General features: G+C 46.3%; 1 protein-coding gene across 2 annotated transcripts in view; it reads right to left on the reverse strand.

Moving 5' to 3' along the window:
* LOC306933386 (transmembrane protein 132C) overlaps positions 1-15936 on the reverse strand; it is a 222321-nt gene that overhangs the window by 109392 nt on the left and 96993 nt on the right. For both annotated transcript variants that reach the window (XM_079515590.1, XM_079515589.1), the window contains exon 3: positions 776-919. In XM_079515590.1, the coding sequence (XP_079371716.1) occupies positions 776-919 (144 nt within the window). The remainder of the gene's footprint in view (positions 1-775; positions 920-15936) is intronic.

Here is a 15936-nt window from a genome sequence, read left to right on the forward strand (position 1 = left end):
AGTTACATACTTAAGTTCCATCTCAGCAGTAACAGCCAAAGCAACCGCTCTGGATGTCTTTTTAAAACTCCTGGTGATACATGATACAGTAGCAATCAGTAGCAATCACCGTGAACTTTTATGATCCACCAATCCACCAATCAACAAAATAAGAATAAGAATAAGAATAAGAAGAATCACTAGACCAACATATTCAAATTACTTAATAGTCTCTAAGTATTCTTTTCTGTTCCAGTATATTAAGTGGAATGATAGCTGAGGACCAAAATAAGCAGAGCTCTTTGACCCCCCAAATCAGTCTTTAATCCGCAAAATTACACTCACTACTTTTGTGATATAAGAAACGAAAAAATGACATCAAATACACAGAAACTAAAAGGTTGCCGAAATGAATAAGGCAACCTTTTACTTTACATCCTGGCAATCACTGCCCCATCTGCCAGGTTAGTTTAAAGATGGGACTTCAGATAGAAAATGATCAAAATTACTTCAAGGATTTGCCGGCAGAGAAAATGCATGCTAAATGAGAGAGAGGGAGAGAGAGAGAGAGAGAGAGAGAGAGAGAGAGAGAGAGAGAGGATGGTCAATATTGTCAATAATTATTGTTTCCAGCCAAGAGGAAGAAAGGTGTACAGTGTATCATCACCTGTTTTAGTTACAAAGCAGGGACAGAGTGTGTGCCGAACATACTGTACTACATAGACACTGATAGCAGGTGCTCAAATAAAGGATGTACAGAAATAATCAAAGGGATTAGAATAGATGGTTTGCTGACCTCTGATCGTAGCTCGCCTCCTTTCTGCGGCAGTGGAGGGTGACCACTCTGTGGCCCTCACTCCTCACATCCTGGCTTACCATCCACTGGGTGGGGTTGCTGGGCCGAGCCCCGAGAAATGTCACCCCCTCTTTCAACTTCACCCTGTCGGGGAGAGAGAGTGAGGGGGGGGGGGGGGGGGGGACAGAGGGGGGGGGGACAGAGAGAGAGAGGTTCAAATCTAACTTTTTGCCAACTATCAGCTTTTCGCAATGCAGCACTGTGCCATTTAATGCACACGTGTGTTGAAAGAAGAAAACATTTCATTCAGCAAGTCGATACGTCCAGCTGATCATCCAAGGCAGGCCGACAGCTGGGGACAGATAAGACAATGAGACAGGGCTTTGTACCCTCTTACTAGAGACGTGCCGTCCAGATGGCACAGTAGCGTCTTTGCTTTCTCTTCAGAAGACAGTCACAGCTGGGGGTTTTTTATCACACTATGCTTTCTTTTTTCGGGGGAACATCATCTGTTTTATCCATGCGCATTATAGTGATCAATCAAATAATACAATAATTAGGTTCAAACACCTGCCACTTTATTGCACATTTCTGGTTAACTGACAGATGCTCTATTTCAGACCTCAGTTTGTTACTGTGCATGCATGTCAATGAAATGGTAATCTCTCAAGACAGATTTGCAATTTGCAATGAAAATCTGTCAGCAGTAGAATAGGAGCTAGCTCTCCTAAGGGGCAGGCCTTTGAGCAGGAAGCTGATGGCTGTCCTGCAGTACCATAAAACGGTCTGGCCAAGCCCGATCGCCTGTTATTTACACATTTAAACAAGCTTTCCTCCAGAGGTAAAACAAATAAAAGAAAAAAAGAAGATTGAGGAAATGGTGAATGGTGATGCAGTAAAGAGAAATATGTGCTTACCTTCACAAGCACTGACATTACTTTTGATCCCAACCTCAAAAAGTAAATAATAATAATAAATAATAATACAAATAGTTGTGTTTGCAGGAGATGTTCTGTGATATGTTGGCATCAGTGTTATCTTTTAAATCAGTTTTAAATCAGTTTTTCACTTTCTTTGCTACTATTCTTTTGATTGATGATATTTTATCTTCTATTTTTTACCTCCTACAGGCTGAGGCGGGGAGTTTTGGGTGGGAGGAGTAGGATGAAGGCTCTACTACGTCCTCCCAGTGGGGGCCGTGGCAGGTGAGTCAGTAGGATGAAGGCTCTACTACGTCCTCCCAGTGGGGGCCGTGGCAGGTGAGTCAGTAGGATGAAGGCTCTACTACGTCCTCCCAGTGGGGGCCGTGGCAGGTGAGTCAGTAGGATGAAGGCTCTACTACGTCCTCCCAGTGGGGGCCGTGGCAGGTGAGTCAGTAGGATGAAGGCTCTACTACGTCCTCCCAGTGGGGGCCGTGGCAGGTGAGTCAGTAGGATGAAGGCTCTACTACGTCCTCCCAGTGGGGGCCGTGGCAGGTGAGTCAGTAGGATGAAGGCTCTACTACGTCCTCCCAGTGGGGGCCGTGGCAGGTGAGTCAGTAGGATGAAGGCTCTACTACGTCCTCCCAGTGGGGGCCGTGGCAGGTGAGTCAGTAGGATGAAGGCTCTACTACGTCCTCCCAGTGGGGGCCGTGGCAGGTGAGTCAGTAGGATGAAGGCTCTACTACGTCCTCCCAGTGGGGGCCGTGGCAGGTGAGTCAGTAGGATGAAGGCTCTACTACGTCCTCCCAGTGGGGGCCGTGGCAGGTGAGTCAGTAGGATGAAGGCTCTACTACGTCCTCCCAGTGGGGGCCGTGGCAGGTGAGTCAGTAGGATGAAGGCTCTACTACGTCCTCCCAGTGGGGGCCGTGGCAGGTGAGTCAGTAGGATGAAGGCTCTACTACGTCCTCCCAGTGGGGGCCGTGGCAGGTGAGTCAGTAGGATGAAGGCTCTACTACGTCCTCCCAGTGGGGGCCGTGGCAGGTGAGTCAGTAGGATGAAGGCTCTACTACGTCCTCCCAGTGGGGGCCGTGGCAGGTGAGTCAGTAGGATGAAGGCTCTACTACGTCCTCCCAGTGGGGGCCGTGGCAGGTGAGTCAGTAGGATGAAGGCTCTACTACGTCCTCCCAGTGGGGGCCGTGGCAGGTGAGTCAGTAGGATGAAGGCTCTACTACGTCCTCCCAGTGGGGGCCGTGGCAGGTGAGTCAGTAGGATGAAGGCTCTACTACGTCCTCCCAGTGGGGGCCGTGGCAGGTGAGTCAGTAGGATGAAGGCTCTACCACGTCCTCCCAGTGGGGGCCGTGGCAGGTGAGTCAGTAGGATGAAGGCTCTACCACGTCCTCCCAGTGGGGGCCGTGGCAGGTGAGTCAGTAGGATGAAGGCTCTACCACGTCCTCCCAGTGGGGGCCGTGGCAGGTGAGTCAGTAGGATGAAGGCTCTACCACGTCCTCCCAGTGGGGGCCGTGGCAGGTGAGTCAGTAGGATGAAGGCTCTACCACGTCCTCCCAGTGGGGGCCGTGGCAGGTGAGTCAGTAGGATGAAGGCTCTACTACGTCCTCCCAGTGGGGCCCGTTGGCAGGTAAGTCAGTAGGATGAAGGCTCTACTACGTCCTCCCAGTGGGGGCCGTGGCAGGTGAGTCAGTAGGATGAAGGCTCCACTACGTCCTCCCAGTGGGGGCCGTTGGCAGGTGAGTCAGTAGGATGAAGGCTCTACTACGTCCTCCCAGTGGGGGCCGTGGCAGGTGAGTCAGTAGGATGAAGGCTCTACCACGTCCTCCCAGTGGGGCCCGTGGCAGGTGAGTCAGTAGGATGAAGGCTCTACTACGTCCTCCCAGTGGGGGCCGTGGCAGGTGAGTCAGTAGGATGAAGGCTCTACTACGTCCTCCCAGTGGGGGCCGTGGCAGGTGAGTCAGTAGGATGAAGGCTCTACTACGTCCTCCCAGTGGGGGCCGTGGCAGGTGAGTCAGTAGGATGAAGGCTCTACTACATCCTCCCAGTGGGGGCCGTGGCAGGTGAGTCAGTAGGATACATACTACGTCCTCCCAGTGGGGGCCGTGGCAGGTGAGTCAGTAGGATACATACTACGTCCTCCCAGTGGGGGCCGTGGCAGGTGAGTCAGTAGGATACATACTACGTCCTCCCAGTGGGGGCCGTGGCAGGTGAGTCAGTAGGATGAAGGCTCTACTACGTCCTCCCAGTGGGGGCCGTGGCAGGTGAGTCAGTAGGATGAAGGCTCTACTACGTCCTCCCAGTGGGGGCCGTGGCAGGTGAGTCAGTAGGATGAAGGCTCTACTACATCCTCCCAGTGGGGGCCGTGGCAGGTGAGTCAGTAGGATACATACTACGTCCTCCCAGTGGGGGCCGTGGCAGGTGAGTCAGTAGGATACATACTACGTCCTCCCAGTGGGGGCCGTGGCAGGTGAGTCAGTAGGATACATACTACGTCCTCACAGTGGGGGCCGTGGCAGGTGAGTCAGTAGGATACATACTACGTCCTCCCAGTGGGGGCCGTGGCAGGTGAGTCAGTAGGATACATACTACGTCCTCCCAGTGGGGGCCGTGGCAGGTGAGTCAGTAGGATACATACTACGTCCTCCCAGTGGGGGCCGTGGCAGGTGAGTCAGTAGGATACATACTACGTCCTCACAGTGGGGGCCGTGGCAGGTGAGTCAGTAGGATACATACTACGTCCTCCCAGTGGGGGCCGTGGCAGGTGAGTCAGTAGGATACATACTACGTCCTCCCAGTGGGGGCCGTGGCAGGTGAGTCAGTAGGATACATACTACGTCCTCCCAGTGGGGGCCGTGGCAGGTGAGTCAGTAGGATACATACTACGTCCTCCCAGTGGGGGCCGTGGCAGGTGAGTCAGTAGGATACATACTACGTCCTCCCAGTGGGGGCCGTGGCAGGTGAGTCAGTAGGATACATACTACGTCCTCCCAGTGGGGGCCGTGGCAGGTGAGTCAGTAGGATACAATCAGCAGTGACAACACGAAAATACATTGGGGGGAGAAATAAATTGGCATAATGACTAATTGGGGAGAAATTATTTAAAGGTATATTCAGTGATTTGACTTAATTCAAATATCACTTATTTTTTCTTTTTTTCTGGATAATCCTCCCTACTATAGAGTGTGCTGACCATATAAGGCAGGGGTGGGCAACTTTGACGATGGAGAGGGCCACTATATTTCCACACTCACTCCAGAGGGCCATATATTAGTCGTAGCAAAAATAGCCGATCTACAAGCTCAAAACGCGTCGCGCTGCGACACGTTTTGAGCTTGTAGATCGGCTATTTTTGATATATTCGAATTGAAATCAAATGCCTTTAATTATACGAGTGTTGAAGCATTGAGCTACTAATTTAGACTGAAGTAATTAAAGCGGGTCATGTTTGCATGTTGTGGAATTGTAAACAGCTGAAACCAATATTATATCAGTATTCTGACATTAACCTGAGGGCCGCATTAAGTGAAGGTGGGGGCCGCATGTGGCCCCCGGGCCGCCAGTTGCCCACCACTGATATAAGGAGTTCCTCCCTGTCCCCAGTGAGCCCCTGGGGTCAAAAAACCCTAGTTTCAGTTTTGGTGGCGGGTGGCAAAACCTTCATCCAATCAGGATGAGTGGGGCCTTCCTCCAATCATGATCGAGTGGGGGCGGGCCTTGGTGCACATGCTGTTGGCCTGTTGCACTTCCCCCCCACTGTAGAGCGTGCATGTGCACATTTTGTTACCGGGGCGGACTGGGTGGTTTTCCAAATCACCCAAATCACTGAATGCTCCTTTAAATGTAATGATACAATGAACAGGCAAACAAGTAAATATAAAACACTACTGTAAACTGAACTTTATTTTATTTAGACTTGACCATACACCTCAATCATACCACTCTCTTTCTCCTTAACAACCCTCAATGATAGATTCATCTCTTCATAATCTGAAAGGGCCATTGTGAAAGGGTTCTTTTGACTGCTGCACAAATTACAGTGTCAATGTCCTTGACTCAGCCTTAGAATAGTACAAAAGGAGTAAAATGTTCACCAGAAGAAAACAAAATCACACCCGTGTGAACTGAGTGGTGCAGTGACGTCACACACTAACCATAGCAACCATGCTCACCTGTGCGTGGGGCCACGTACACGGGTACATACACGGGTACAGACAAAGCTGGTTGTTGGAGTGGTTTGCACCACTCAAAAACAGACCCGCAAATGAAAATAATTTCAAAAGTAAAGTATCTCCTCAATGTACAGTACAGAGTAATGGAAAATGTAGACAGGAAGTACCGGGTAGTTGGCCCTGCAGTGTAGAGGGAGTTGACCGGTTTAGTTAGACTAGCATTGACTACAAGCTCCAGTTTGATTCTAGCTGCCGACTTCCCCCCTACCTGCTCACTGCTTCCCGTTTCTCGTTAAATCATTACATCTCGTTTCATTATCATGTCTAAATTAAAAGGAGAAACTGCAATAACTAAACAATGACAAACAAATAAACTGAATGGAGTGGCAGAAATGTAGTTTTTAGGTATGGTAAAAAGGCGTGTGTTATTTGGTCTTCTAGTGCCAATATCAAAAGCCCTCCATCACAAAGGGGACATCAGCTATAAATAGCTAGCAACACACAAAGATTGAACAAGGTGAGGTGCAGGGCGGGGGCAGTTAGGTCAAATTATGAAAAGCGTATTATGATGTTAAAAAAAGAAGGAGAAAAAAAAGGATGAATGTGTTGTCACCCTGCTTTGATGTTGTTCTTTGTTATTGCCTCTCCAAAATTCTGAGGACATTGCCTTCCATGGCACTCTTCAGTCAACCAATGGGGCATATAAATTAATACAAATTACTTTGTTCAGAAGCCTCATTATCATGGAAAAGAGAATATTGAACAGATGGTATGGTTCATCTCTCTATAGGTTTGCAGAGCAGTACTATACTGCCAAGGATCATGTGGGTGTGTGGGAGTCTTTGTGTACGTGTGTGCGCTTGTGTGCGTGTGTGTGACCTCGCAAGTGTGATTGTGCATATGTAAATGGTAAATCGCCTGCATTTCTATGGCGCCTCTTTCCAAAGCGCTTTATACAATGCGTGTTACATTCACCCATTCACACAAAGACGGTGGAGGCACCAACCTGTTCATCAGAGCAGTAAGGGGTTCAGTCATACAGTAGATATTAAAAAACCATGCAGTTCGTTGGAGCGACCCGTCTCCAATGGGAGGAGGAAGTCAAGCGGAAGTGCTGAAGGCATGCTGTGTCGCTGCCACTCAAGTGACTACTGGCCAATCACAGCACGTCTTTTCCGGGACTTCCGTTTACATTGCCAAAGCAAGTGCCCCTGGGAAAGAGGGAGTCGTGCCTCTGATTGGACTACCGAACGTCCCCTTCCGTTACGTACCCAGACGGTGGGCAAGCTTCCGCTTTGCTTCCACTATGCTTCGCAAAGGAATCTCGGGAAAGCTTGCCTCCATGTTGCGTTGGGGTGCATACTTAGTTTAGACTAGTCATTGGTTAGACATGGGTTAAGGTTACGTTTAGGTGTGCTGCCCCGTGGGAAGTTAGGTTTAGGGTGAGGGCCTTGAGACACAGACGCCCCAGAGCCGGAAGAGGCGTCTACATTTATGTCTATGGGTTCAGTGTTTTGCTCGAGGACCTCTGTCAGGAAGTGCCAGAGTACTGTGTGTGTGTGTGTGTGTGTGTGCGCGTGCGTGCGTGCGTGCGTGCGTGCGTGCGTGCGTGCGTGCGTGCCTGCTTGAACATGTGTGTCAGTGTTTGTATGGCAGGTAATTGGATGATGATTTGCCAGCTGCTTCCCACTCTTTGATGTGGGGGTAGACAGATCAAATACGTATGGATACCAATAGACTGTAGAATCCATTGTCATAGGAAGACATGCAGGTGGGAAGGAAAATGAATAGGGACTTGCTACAGAAATGTAAGTACATTTTACTTATGTAAGGTAAATATACAGTATATTATAAAACAGCTGTTATTTCCATAAATAATAGGTACAAGTCAACAACAGGCTGATAGCAAGCGCAACTGCAAAGTGGTTGGTATTGTATGAAATAGCCTCCTAAACTGTAAACAAATCTTTGTGAATGTAATGCTCCCTGCTGAAGAGAAAAATAGACACACTGCAGCTAGGGGTATACAGAGGTGACAGAAAAAGAGCCATTCTGTGTCAAATGGAAGAAAGCAAATAGCTTAAAAAGAACTTAATACTTAAGCAGAACATAGACAGGATACGAAGGACAAACTGCAAATTCACTGAGATCTTTAGAGATTAACTTATTTACAGTAGAGCAAGGATGATAGTCGGACAAGCACACTTCTATAGACGCATTTCTGAAAACGAATAGCATAACTCCTTAACTCTTAATACAGTGGATCACAGCATTTAATGAATACATGCGGAAGGACCCCCAGCGAACACATACATACACAGCAGATACTTTTTCGTTGTCATAGAGACAAAAGGTTTTGTCCACATGCACGGCACACACACACACACACACATGGTGCAGGACGTGTCAGTCCACATCCGGACACGCTCTGCTCCATTGTAGCAGTGAGTAAACACGATAACGATAATACCACTATTGAGAGTATATGTCTACACTTCCTCAAACTATCTCACTCTCACACACACACACACACACACACACACACACACACACACACACACACACACACACACACACACACACACACACACACACACACACACACACACACACACACACACACACACACACACACACACACACACACACACACACACACACACTTCCTATCACCTATTAACTTCCTACACAGTAAAACCACTAGATGAAATATAGTGTCTTGAGCAAAGAGATTAGATTGAGAAGGTGGTATTGTCTGTCCACTATGCCTTTTGAACATCCAATTCCACTCTAAAAAGCTCCTTGCAATCAAAATAGTTGTATTCCACGAATGAGCGCAAAACAGAGTGCAAATTTCGACGAATACAAATTGTTTGGGGTAGAGAAAGAACATTCAATCACGACACGTCAGGACAATCTGATTGAAATAAAATATATTAATCACATTTCTTCGCTTGCTCACTAGCTTGCATCGCTGTATGCCAGGATGGAGTGTGAAGCAACGTTTTCTGTTATGAGTGTCATCACCTGCCCATATGGAGATCCCCCTCATCAGAGAGACAGAGAGGGAAAGAGTGACTGGGATAGGAAGAAGCTGGGGTAGGGAAAGAAGGGGGGGGGGGGGGAAGAGAGGAGGGGGAGGGGGGTAGGGAGGCCGGGGAGAGCCTATTTCACCCACACTAGAACCCGACCAATGCTGAACCTGAACCTGAACACGCTGATGATTGATGGGTCGAAAAGTGACATGTTGTCATGCTGACAACGCAGAGCTTCAGTTTGTTCTTATTATCCTCACCAGGCCGGAATGTCCGAAGGTGAGGGATTATGTTTTTCCACTCTTCTGTCTGTCCGTCTGTAAACCGAAGATCGCAGGCACTGCTGCGGCTGGACTGACAGCCTATATCCAACTGACTTTACGCTGAGCACAGCACTCCATCGGTGAGTCGATCAGACAGTTCTCAAGATACGTGAACTACTGTACAGATGGACAGCGATTTTGTGCATTTTTAAGTGGTGCAACCACTTCATTAAGGAGCTACAGTATGTGTGTCTGTCCCTGACTGGGTCCCTGGTTGGTTCCGAGCACAAAAATAGCATTTAGTTTGTTTTCACAACCAAGTGTCACTGTTGCGCAGCCTAACACACACACACATATATTAACTGTATATACCATTAAGACGCCTTAAGGCCGAGAAGCGACCGCAGGTGGCGGGGAAACAACAGACTTAAAAAAATAGTCAGTGACAATCTGGCAATGTACACACATACACACACACACACACACACACACACACACACACACACACACACACACACACACAGAGACTAGGGCTGTCTTTGAATCAGGATGTAGCAAGTGGAAGTGGGGTGGCCGGTGGGGGGTCTTGAAAGCACACGTGAGGAGGAAAAGGGCAGAGGAGATGTGCACACATAGAGACACTCTACCAAACTGATCAGAGTTTCAGGTGTGCTGGACATCAATTGAGCTGATTAACACCAATTGTGTGCGTGTGCGTGTGTGTGTGTGCGTGTGTGCGTGCGTGTGCGTGTGCGTGTGTGTGTGCGAGATATTATACAAATAACTCAGAAACACAGTTTGTGGTTCGGGTCAAGCTGACTCAGGCAAATACTGACAGTGGCCAGGGTCCTGGAAATGCTCATGCACCACTGCTCTTCTCTTCTGAACAGTGTGAGGTTCCTGCTCATTTCTTTTCCATCATCCAATGACCAGAATGTCTCTGTGTTATCCGGGGAGACTCTAGGATGTTCCATGCAGGCAGCAGCATGGATCATTCTCATGGGAGTACAGGTCATTAGCCTGTCGAGCGCATCCGTGTAGTGTTGGAGCAGCACGGTCCAAAGGTCTTTATTGACTCAACAGCCTTGTAACTATTCAGCCCTGGATGGTTCCTGCAGGTTGACCACCAGTGGCCCACGACTACGAGCCATTAGCTTCCTGCTGCTAAGGGGATGCATGCCCTTAAACATCAGCTGTTTGAAATATGGACTAGCAAAAGTAGTCTTTGCAAAACCCACATTTAGTAAAGAGGTGTAGAATGAGACTGTAGATTAGAATGTTCCAGATACAGTTGGACTCTCACGGGAGTTTATATATATATTTTATTCAAATTCATGAACTGTAATGCAAAAAGTAAGAAAGAAAACAGTCTCATGACAATAGAGCACAGTAGAAAATGTTCCAGTGTACAGTAAGATTGATTTTATGCATCTGCAATTTTATTGTTTCTTCCTATATTTTTTCTTGCCCTCCATTTCTTTCCATATTTTGTCTACAACTTTTGTTTTCTCAAGGTAAGGTTTGTTCTATCTGTTCGAGCTGATTTACCATCTTGTTTGCTTCATAATAATATTGGTCTGTCACATTTTTACATTAGAAAATGTACTTAGATTCTCCAGAGAAAAAAACATGTAAATGCTAATGTTAAATGACACCACTATTTACCGGAAGTGGGCGTGGAAAGCGGGCTGTGAGATAGGCCTATTGCCAGGAGGAACAATGTCAAAGGGAAGTTCCATGAAATATGGGACTACTTTTATTTGTATATTAAAGGATGGTTGCATTAACAATTTGTAATTGGTAATATATTACAGATATAATCACTATTGTCAGCAACAGAATGTGGAGGGGGGTGTTGTCCATTGGGGTTTTTCTTTTTTGACTGCTAGTTGTGTTTTGTTTGTTTTTCTTGTCTCTTTCTTTTGTGTAAGTAATGTGTATTTTGTATGCTTTATTGTAAAATCAATAAAACTTTGATGACAAAAAAAAGAGCAAGTCAGATCCAAAACAACAATCAGGTGATACTCATCTTCAAAGTTAGACAAGCTGACAATCAACCGAACATTTAAATGGCAGGAACACCTTATGATCAAAATGCACCTATACTATGGGCTCTCCACACTGTCTGAATAGGTCTCCAGTGAACTCACTGAACTACAAGCAAGACTGAACAACCTGAATACCAAGTACTGCTTCACTGGGGAATGAAGTAAAGAGAAATAGACGACCCATAGAGGGAAAGCACATATGTAGCGCTATAGTAGCTGTGTAAAAGGCTGCGTTGTTTAGCTGTCAGTTGTACAAGTATACAAGATCCTCAAAAGCGTCAGCAGCCATAATGGAAACTGACAGGTCTTCATTGTCACAGTGGTGGTGAGTCCGAGCCAAAGCGAGCTGGACAAAGTGAGGTGAGTGTAGAAAATCCAGAGGCAATCAGAGACCACAGAAGGATCCATCACAGCGACTCATCACAACTCATCACACTGACACAGAATGAATAGAATAACGACCCGGCCACCATATACTGGTTTCTGTCTTTCACCAGCTCTCTCTAGACCCCTTCCTATCCCTGATTGTATACGCTCTGGCTCCTCGGGGGATCTCCTCAATAAATAATGATGAGATAAGTAGGAAAGCTGTCTCTCAGTGGGGCAGCGAGAGAAATAAATATTTTCGAAGGATATTCAATAAGGTGGAAAACTCTCCATGCCTGTGGCGGGAGATGGGGTTTTACTCCGTCTTCCCGGCTACCCCTCCATCTGGTTGCAGGTAGCACATGGATGGACCGATCCCCCCGGCCAGTTCTCTCTGCAGAGGGCCGCATGCATCCTCATTCAGCAGCTCTCGGAGGCATAGCATGCAGGAGCCTTTTTCCCCTCATCTACAGGAACAGTGTGCCGCCCGAGAATGAGAGGAAACAGCAGGAGGCAGGACAGAATTTTGTGGTGTGAGGCCAGTGGCAGGGAGATGGCAGGGGGGACAACACAGTGCTTTGTGATGGTTTGTAGTTGGCGGCTAATGGACGCTGCGCTGGATAGTCTAGCAAAATACTACGCTCATGTCCTGAGTCTTGTGTCCTGTGGACCGTAACCACTTCAACATCAGAGGCTGATGTAAACCGCATGCCCGCATGCGTGCACGCACACGCACACACGTGCACACACATACACACACACAAATCCAAGTCATACAAAGAAGAAAAAAATCAGGCCAAACGCCCACATTCCACTCTCAGAGAGGCAAAACAAAATTCCCAATGAAATTTGAAATGGAAAGGTCTGTGCAATGCCACAAAAGAACAAACTTCCAAAAGTGTATTCCAGTCAGACACATGAAAACCCTTTATTGCAATTAAGCATGACATACTGTAGATTCTAAATATTCGCAATTATTACACTGACATGATAAAGGACATAAAATCCCCTAATAGATACGCAGAAATGATATGAACATAATACGATACATTACAAACAGATAGCTTTTCGTGCACATCCAAGTGGGGGGAGGTGCTGGTAGGCAAGGTATGAAATGCAGACCAAAGAAAACTTCCCTTAGAAGAGGAAGGGACCGCACACTGCAGAGACGACAACATTAGATTTGCTTCATTGCCGTTTTATTGCACGGCGCGTTTCGCCGTGTAGGCTTCGTCAGGTGCTTCGCATAATATGATACATACTGTATAGACCTGAACTGAATGTTGTGTGCTTAAATAGACCACATAGACTGAACCATTGGGATGGTGTCTTTGGATAACTATTATTGAGAACCTTCTTTTGTCATTTATATTATTATTATTATTATTATTATTATTATTATTATTATTATTATTATTATTATTATTATGTAAGTCTAAGCCTAAAGTATTATTATTATTATTATTATTCATAATATATTCATAATATTATTCATTATTAATCATTATAGTATTTAGTATTACTGTATTATTCAAAGAAATATATCAAACTAATTGGAGATTGCGTGGCCAATACTTGTTGGGTCTTGTTAGGGTGGTTGGCGTCTTCCTTAGGAATAAAGTGAGAAGCTCAGTCATCTGTGAAGACTTCGAGTGGAGCCACTGCTCCTTTGCATAGAAAGGAGCCAGTTGAGGTGGTTTGGGCATCTATAAAGTTGCCTGGTTGCCTGCCCACAGTGCCCAGGGAGGGTTTCCAGACACATCCAGCTGGAAACAGCCTATTGACTATCAGACTGCGGCCATCTTGGCAGCAAGGTGCTAACTAGGTGCAACTTCCCATAGACAGCCCATTCATCCAAACAGAACAGTCCTATCTAATTGTATTAAACAACGTCAAACTCACTCAGCTTGAATTATCCTCTTTCTATCGGCAAGTGTTTGTTTCATTCAGACCCGTCTGAAGTGAGTGGTACTGTACTGTACTGTACTGTACTGTACTGTACTGTACTGTACTGTACTGTACTGTACTGTACTGTACTGTACTGTACTGTACTGTACAAGCTCTCCTCCCTGGCCTCTGTCTGTGTGTTAGGCTGCACAACAGTGACACTTACACTTGGTGGTGACAATATGCTATTTCCGTGCTCGGACACAGGGACACACACACACATAGCTGTCTATAGGAGTGGTTGCACCACATCAAAAAAATCTGTTTTTCTCCTCTGACGAAAAGCATGATGGCAGCCCCTCAGTCAAATCTGGTCACATATGTCTATGTTGCTATCGGGATCCCCCAGTCAGAACCACATCTTATGGCCTCATTAAAGGAAGTCAGCCCTGCAGGGACTGCCATCTCCGCAACCCGACTTCAGATACATGTACTGTAGGTGGTTGAAGATGGATAGATCAAATGAACTACTAAAGTAAAAATATGCACCACATATCGCACATGTGCGCATTGCGATGTGATTATTGCGGTGAATATGCGCCCCTTTGGGAAAACATAATCAGCCAAATGGCTGTGCAAAATCGCATTTTTTTCTGGAGGATCTAGCTATGGTTCACACAGTGAGTTGAAGTCATTGGGCCATTATTTTACACTTGCCACAAATCGGCAAAAAGTTCAGCATTAGTGTCATTACGCAGTTGTCATTTTTACGTGCAGTGCCAATGTTGTGTAAAATAATGTAATATAGCCTACTTACAACCCATAGGTGTGTTGGTCTTAAAACGAGGTGTGGTCACTCAGGCAGTCCCCCAGCGCAGTATTTCCCTGTATTAAACCCATTTTGGGCGGGAACCCCTTTTGGTGTTAGCATTATGTTATGCTTTAGCTATTGAAAAATAGCAGATCTACAAGCTCATAGCGCGCCACTCGGTGGCGCGCTATGAGCTTGTAGATCTGCTATTTTTGAAAAATCGAAGAACGACTGACATAGAAACATAGCTTTTTCTGAAAACTGTCGGAATGTAGAAGACATTTTTTGAATCTGATCTCAGGTCAAAATGGGTTAAGAAGCGCATTAAATAATAGACAGACCTACAGTATAGGCGGGTTCACAATGCACACAGGCACACATGCACAGTCAGTGCATGGTTACTGTAGGTGGTTTAAATAAAAAAAACAATTTTCTCCTTAATTTTATTTTTTTCATAAATTCCTCCCACTTGCTTGTCACTGCTGGTGTGCTCCTCTGGCTCAGCTGCCAGTGAGAAGAAGCCTCCACTGGAAGGATGTAGCGCCTCCGTCCTACTCCTCCTGTTCAACATCCCCGCTGACAGCATGTGCAGCGACAAAGTTCACCCACTTCATACCCGGCTTCCCTCCGCCAAACACAGACAAATGTGTGTGTAGATGCTCAGCAAGCCAGATGTGGTGCAATGGATTCAAAAGCCTAGACTCCATGGTGGTTAGCAGGTACTGTTGGGTGCCACCGATATTGTCCCTTATCATTTGACCCATTTAGGCCTGACCTAAAATTTTTTTTAAATCCTTCTAAATCCTCCAGTTTTCTGAAATAAATATGTTCACGATTTTTCAAAAATAGCAGATCTACAAGCTCGTAGCGCGCCACTCGGTGGCGCGCTATGAGCTTGTAGATCTGCTATTTTTCAATAGCTAAATTATAACATAATGTTTAAAACACCAAAAGGGGTTCCCGCCCAAAATGGGTTAACTGTCCTTTTGCGCAGATCACGCAAACCTCAGCAAAAAGAAAAGGACAATATCGATGGCCTCCAACTGTACTTTATCCCTGCACCATGCACCCAAGCTCCCCATTTAGTTTGTGTAGAGAGGCTATGAAACCATAGTATGGTTCACAGTGAGTTGAAGTCATTCTGCCCTAAGGTTCAGCACAACTGTCTGTCATTACTAATTAATTGCAACCAACGCAGTTGTCATTTTCACATGCAGCACCAATGTTGTGTAAATGACTGATCTACTTGCACCCATCTGTGTGCTCAAAGGTGTGTTGCTGCAAATCGGCGCAAAGTTCTGTGCAAATGTCATAATAGTAATAGTTTGCAACCAACGCAGTTGTCATTTTCACATGCAGCGCCAATGTTGTGTAAGTCGGACAGTCCTCGGACCACTAGCTTATTGTGGGCCAGCAATGTTCGGAAATCACTTCCCACCGACATACATATGCCGATTTGCTCAGACACATATGACATACATTCTCCATTCATTGTCAATGGCATTTAATGTTGTGTTCAGACAACACAAACACTAAACACTATAGCTGTTTATAGGAGGTGCTGGCGCCCCTCAAAAATCAGACTAAATCTGTAGGATAATATCCAAAAGTGTGTTTTGAAAACATAGGCCTCCTGGTGTCGCTTTAACAGGC

This window comes from Electrona antarctica (genome assembly GCF_951216825.1).
Source record: "Electrona antarctica genome assembly, chromosome: 12".
Lineage (NCBI taxonomy): Eukaryota > Metazoa > Chordata > Actinopteri > Myctophiformes > Myctophidae > Electrona > Electrona antarctica.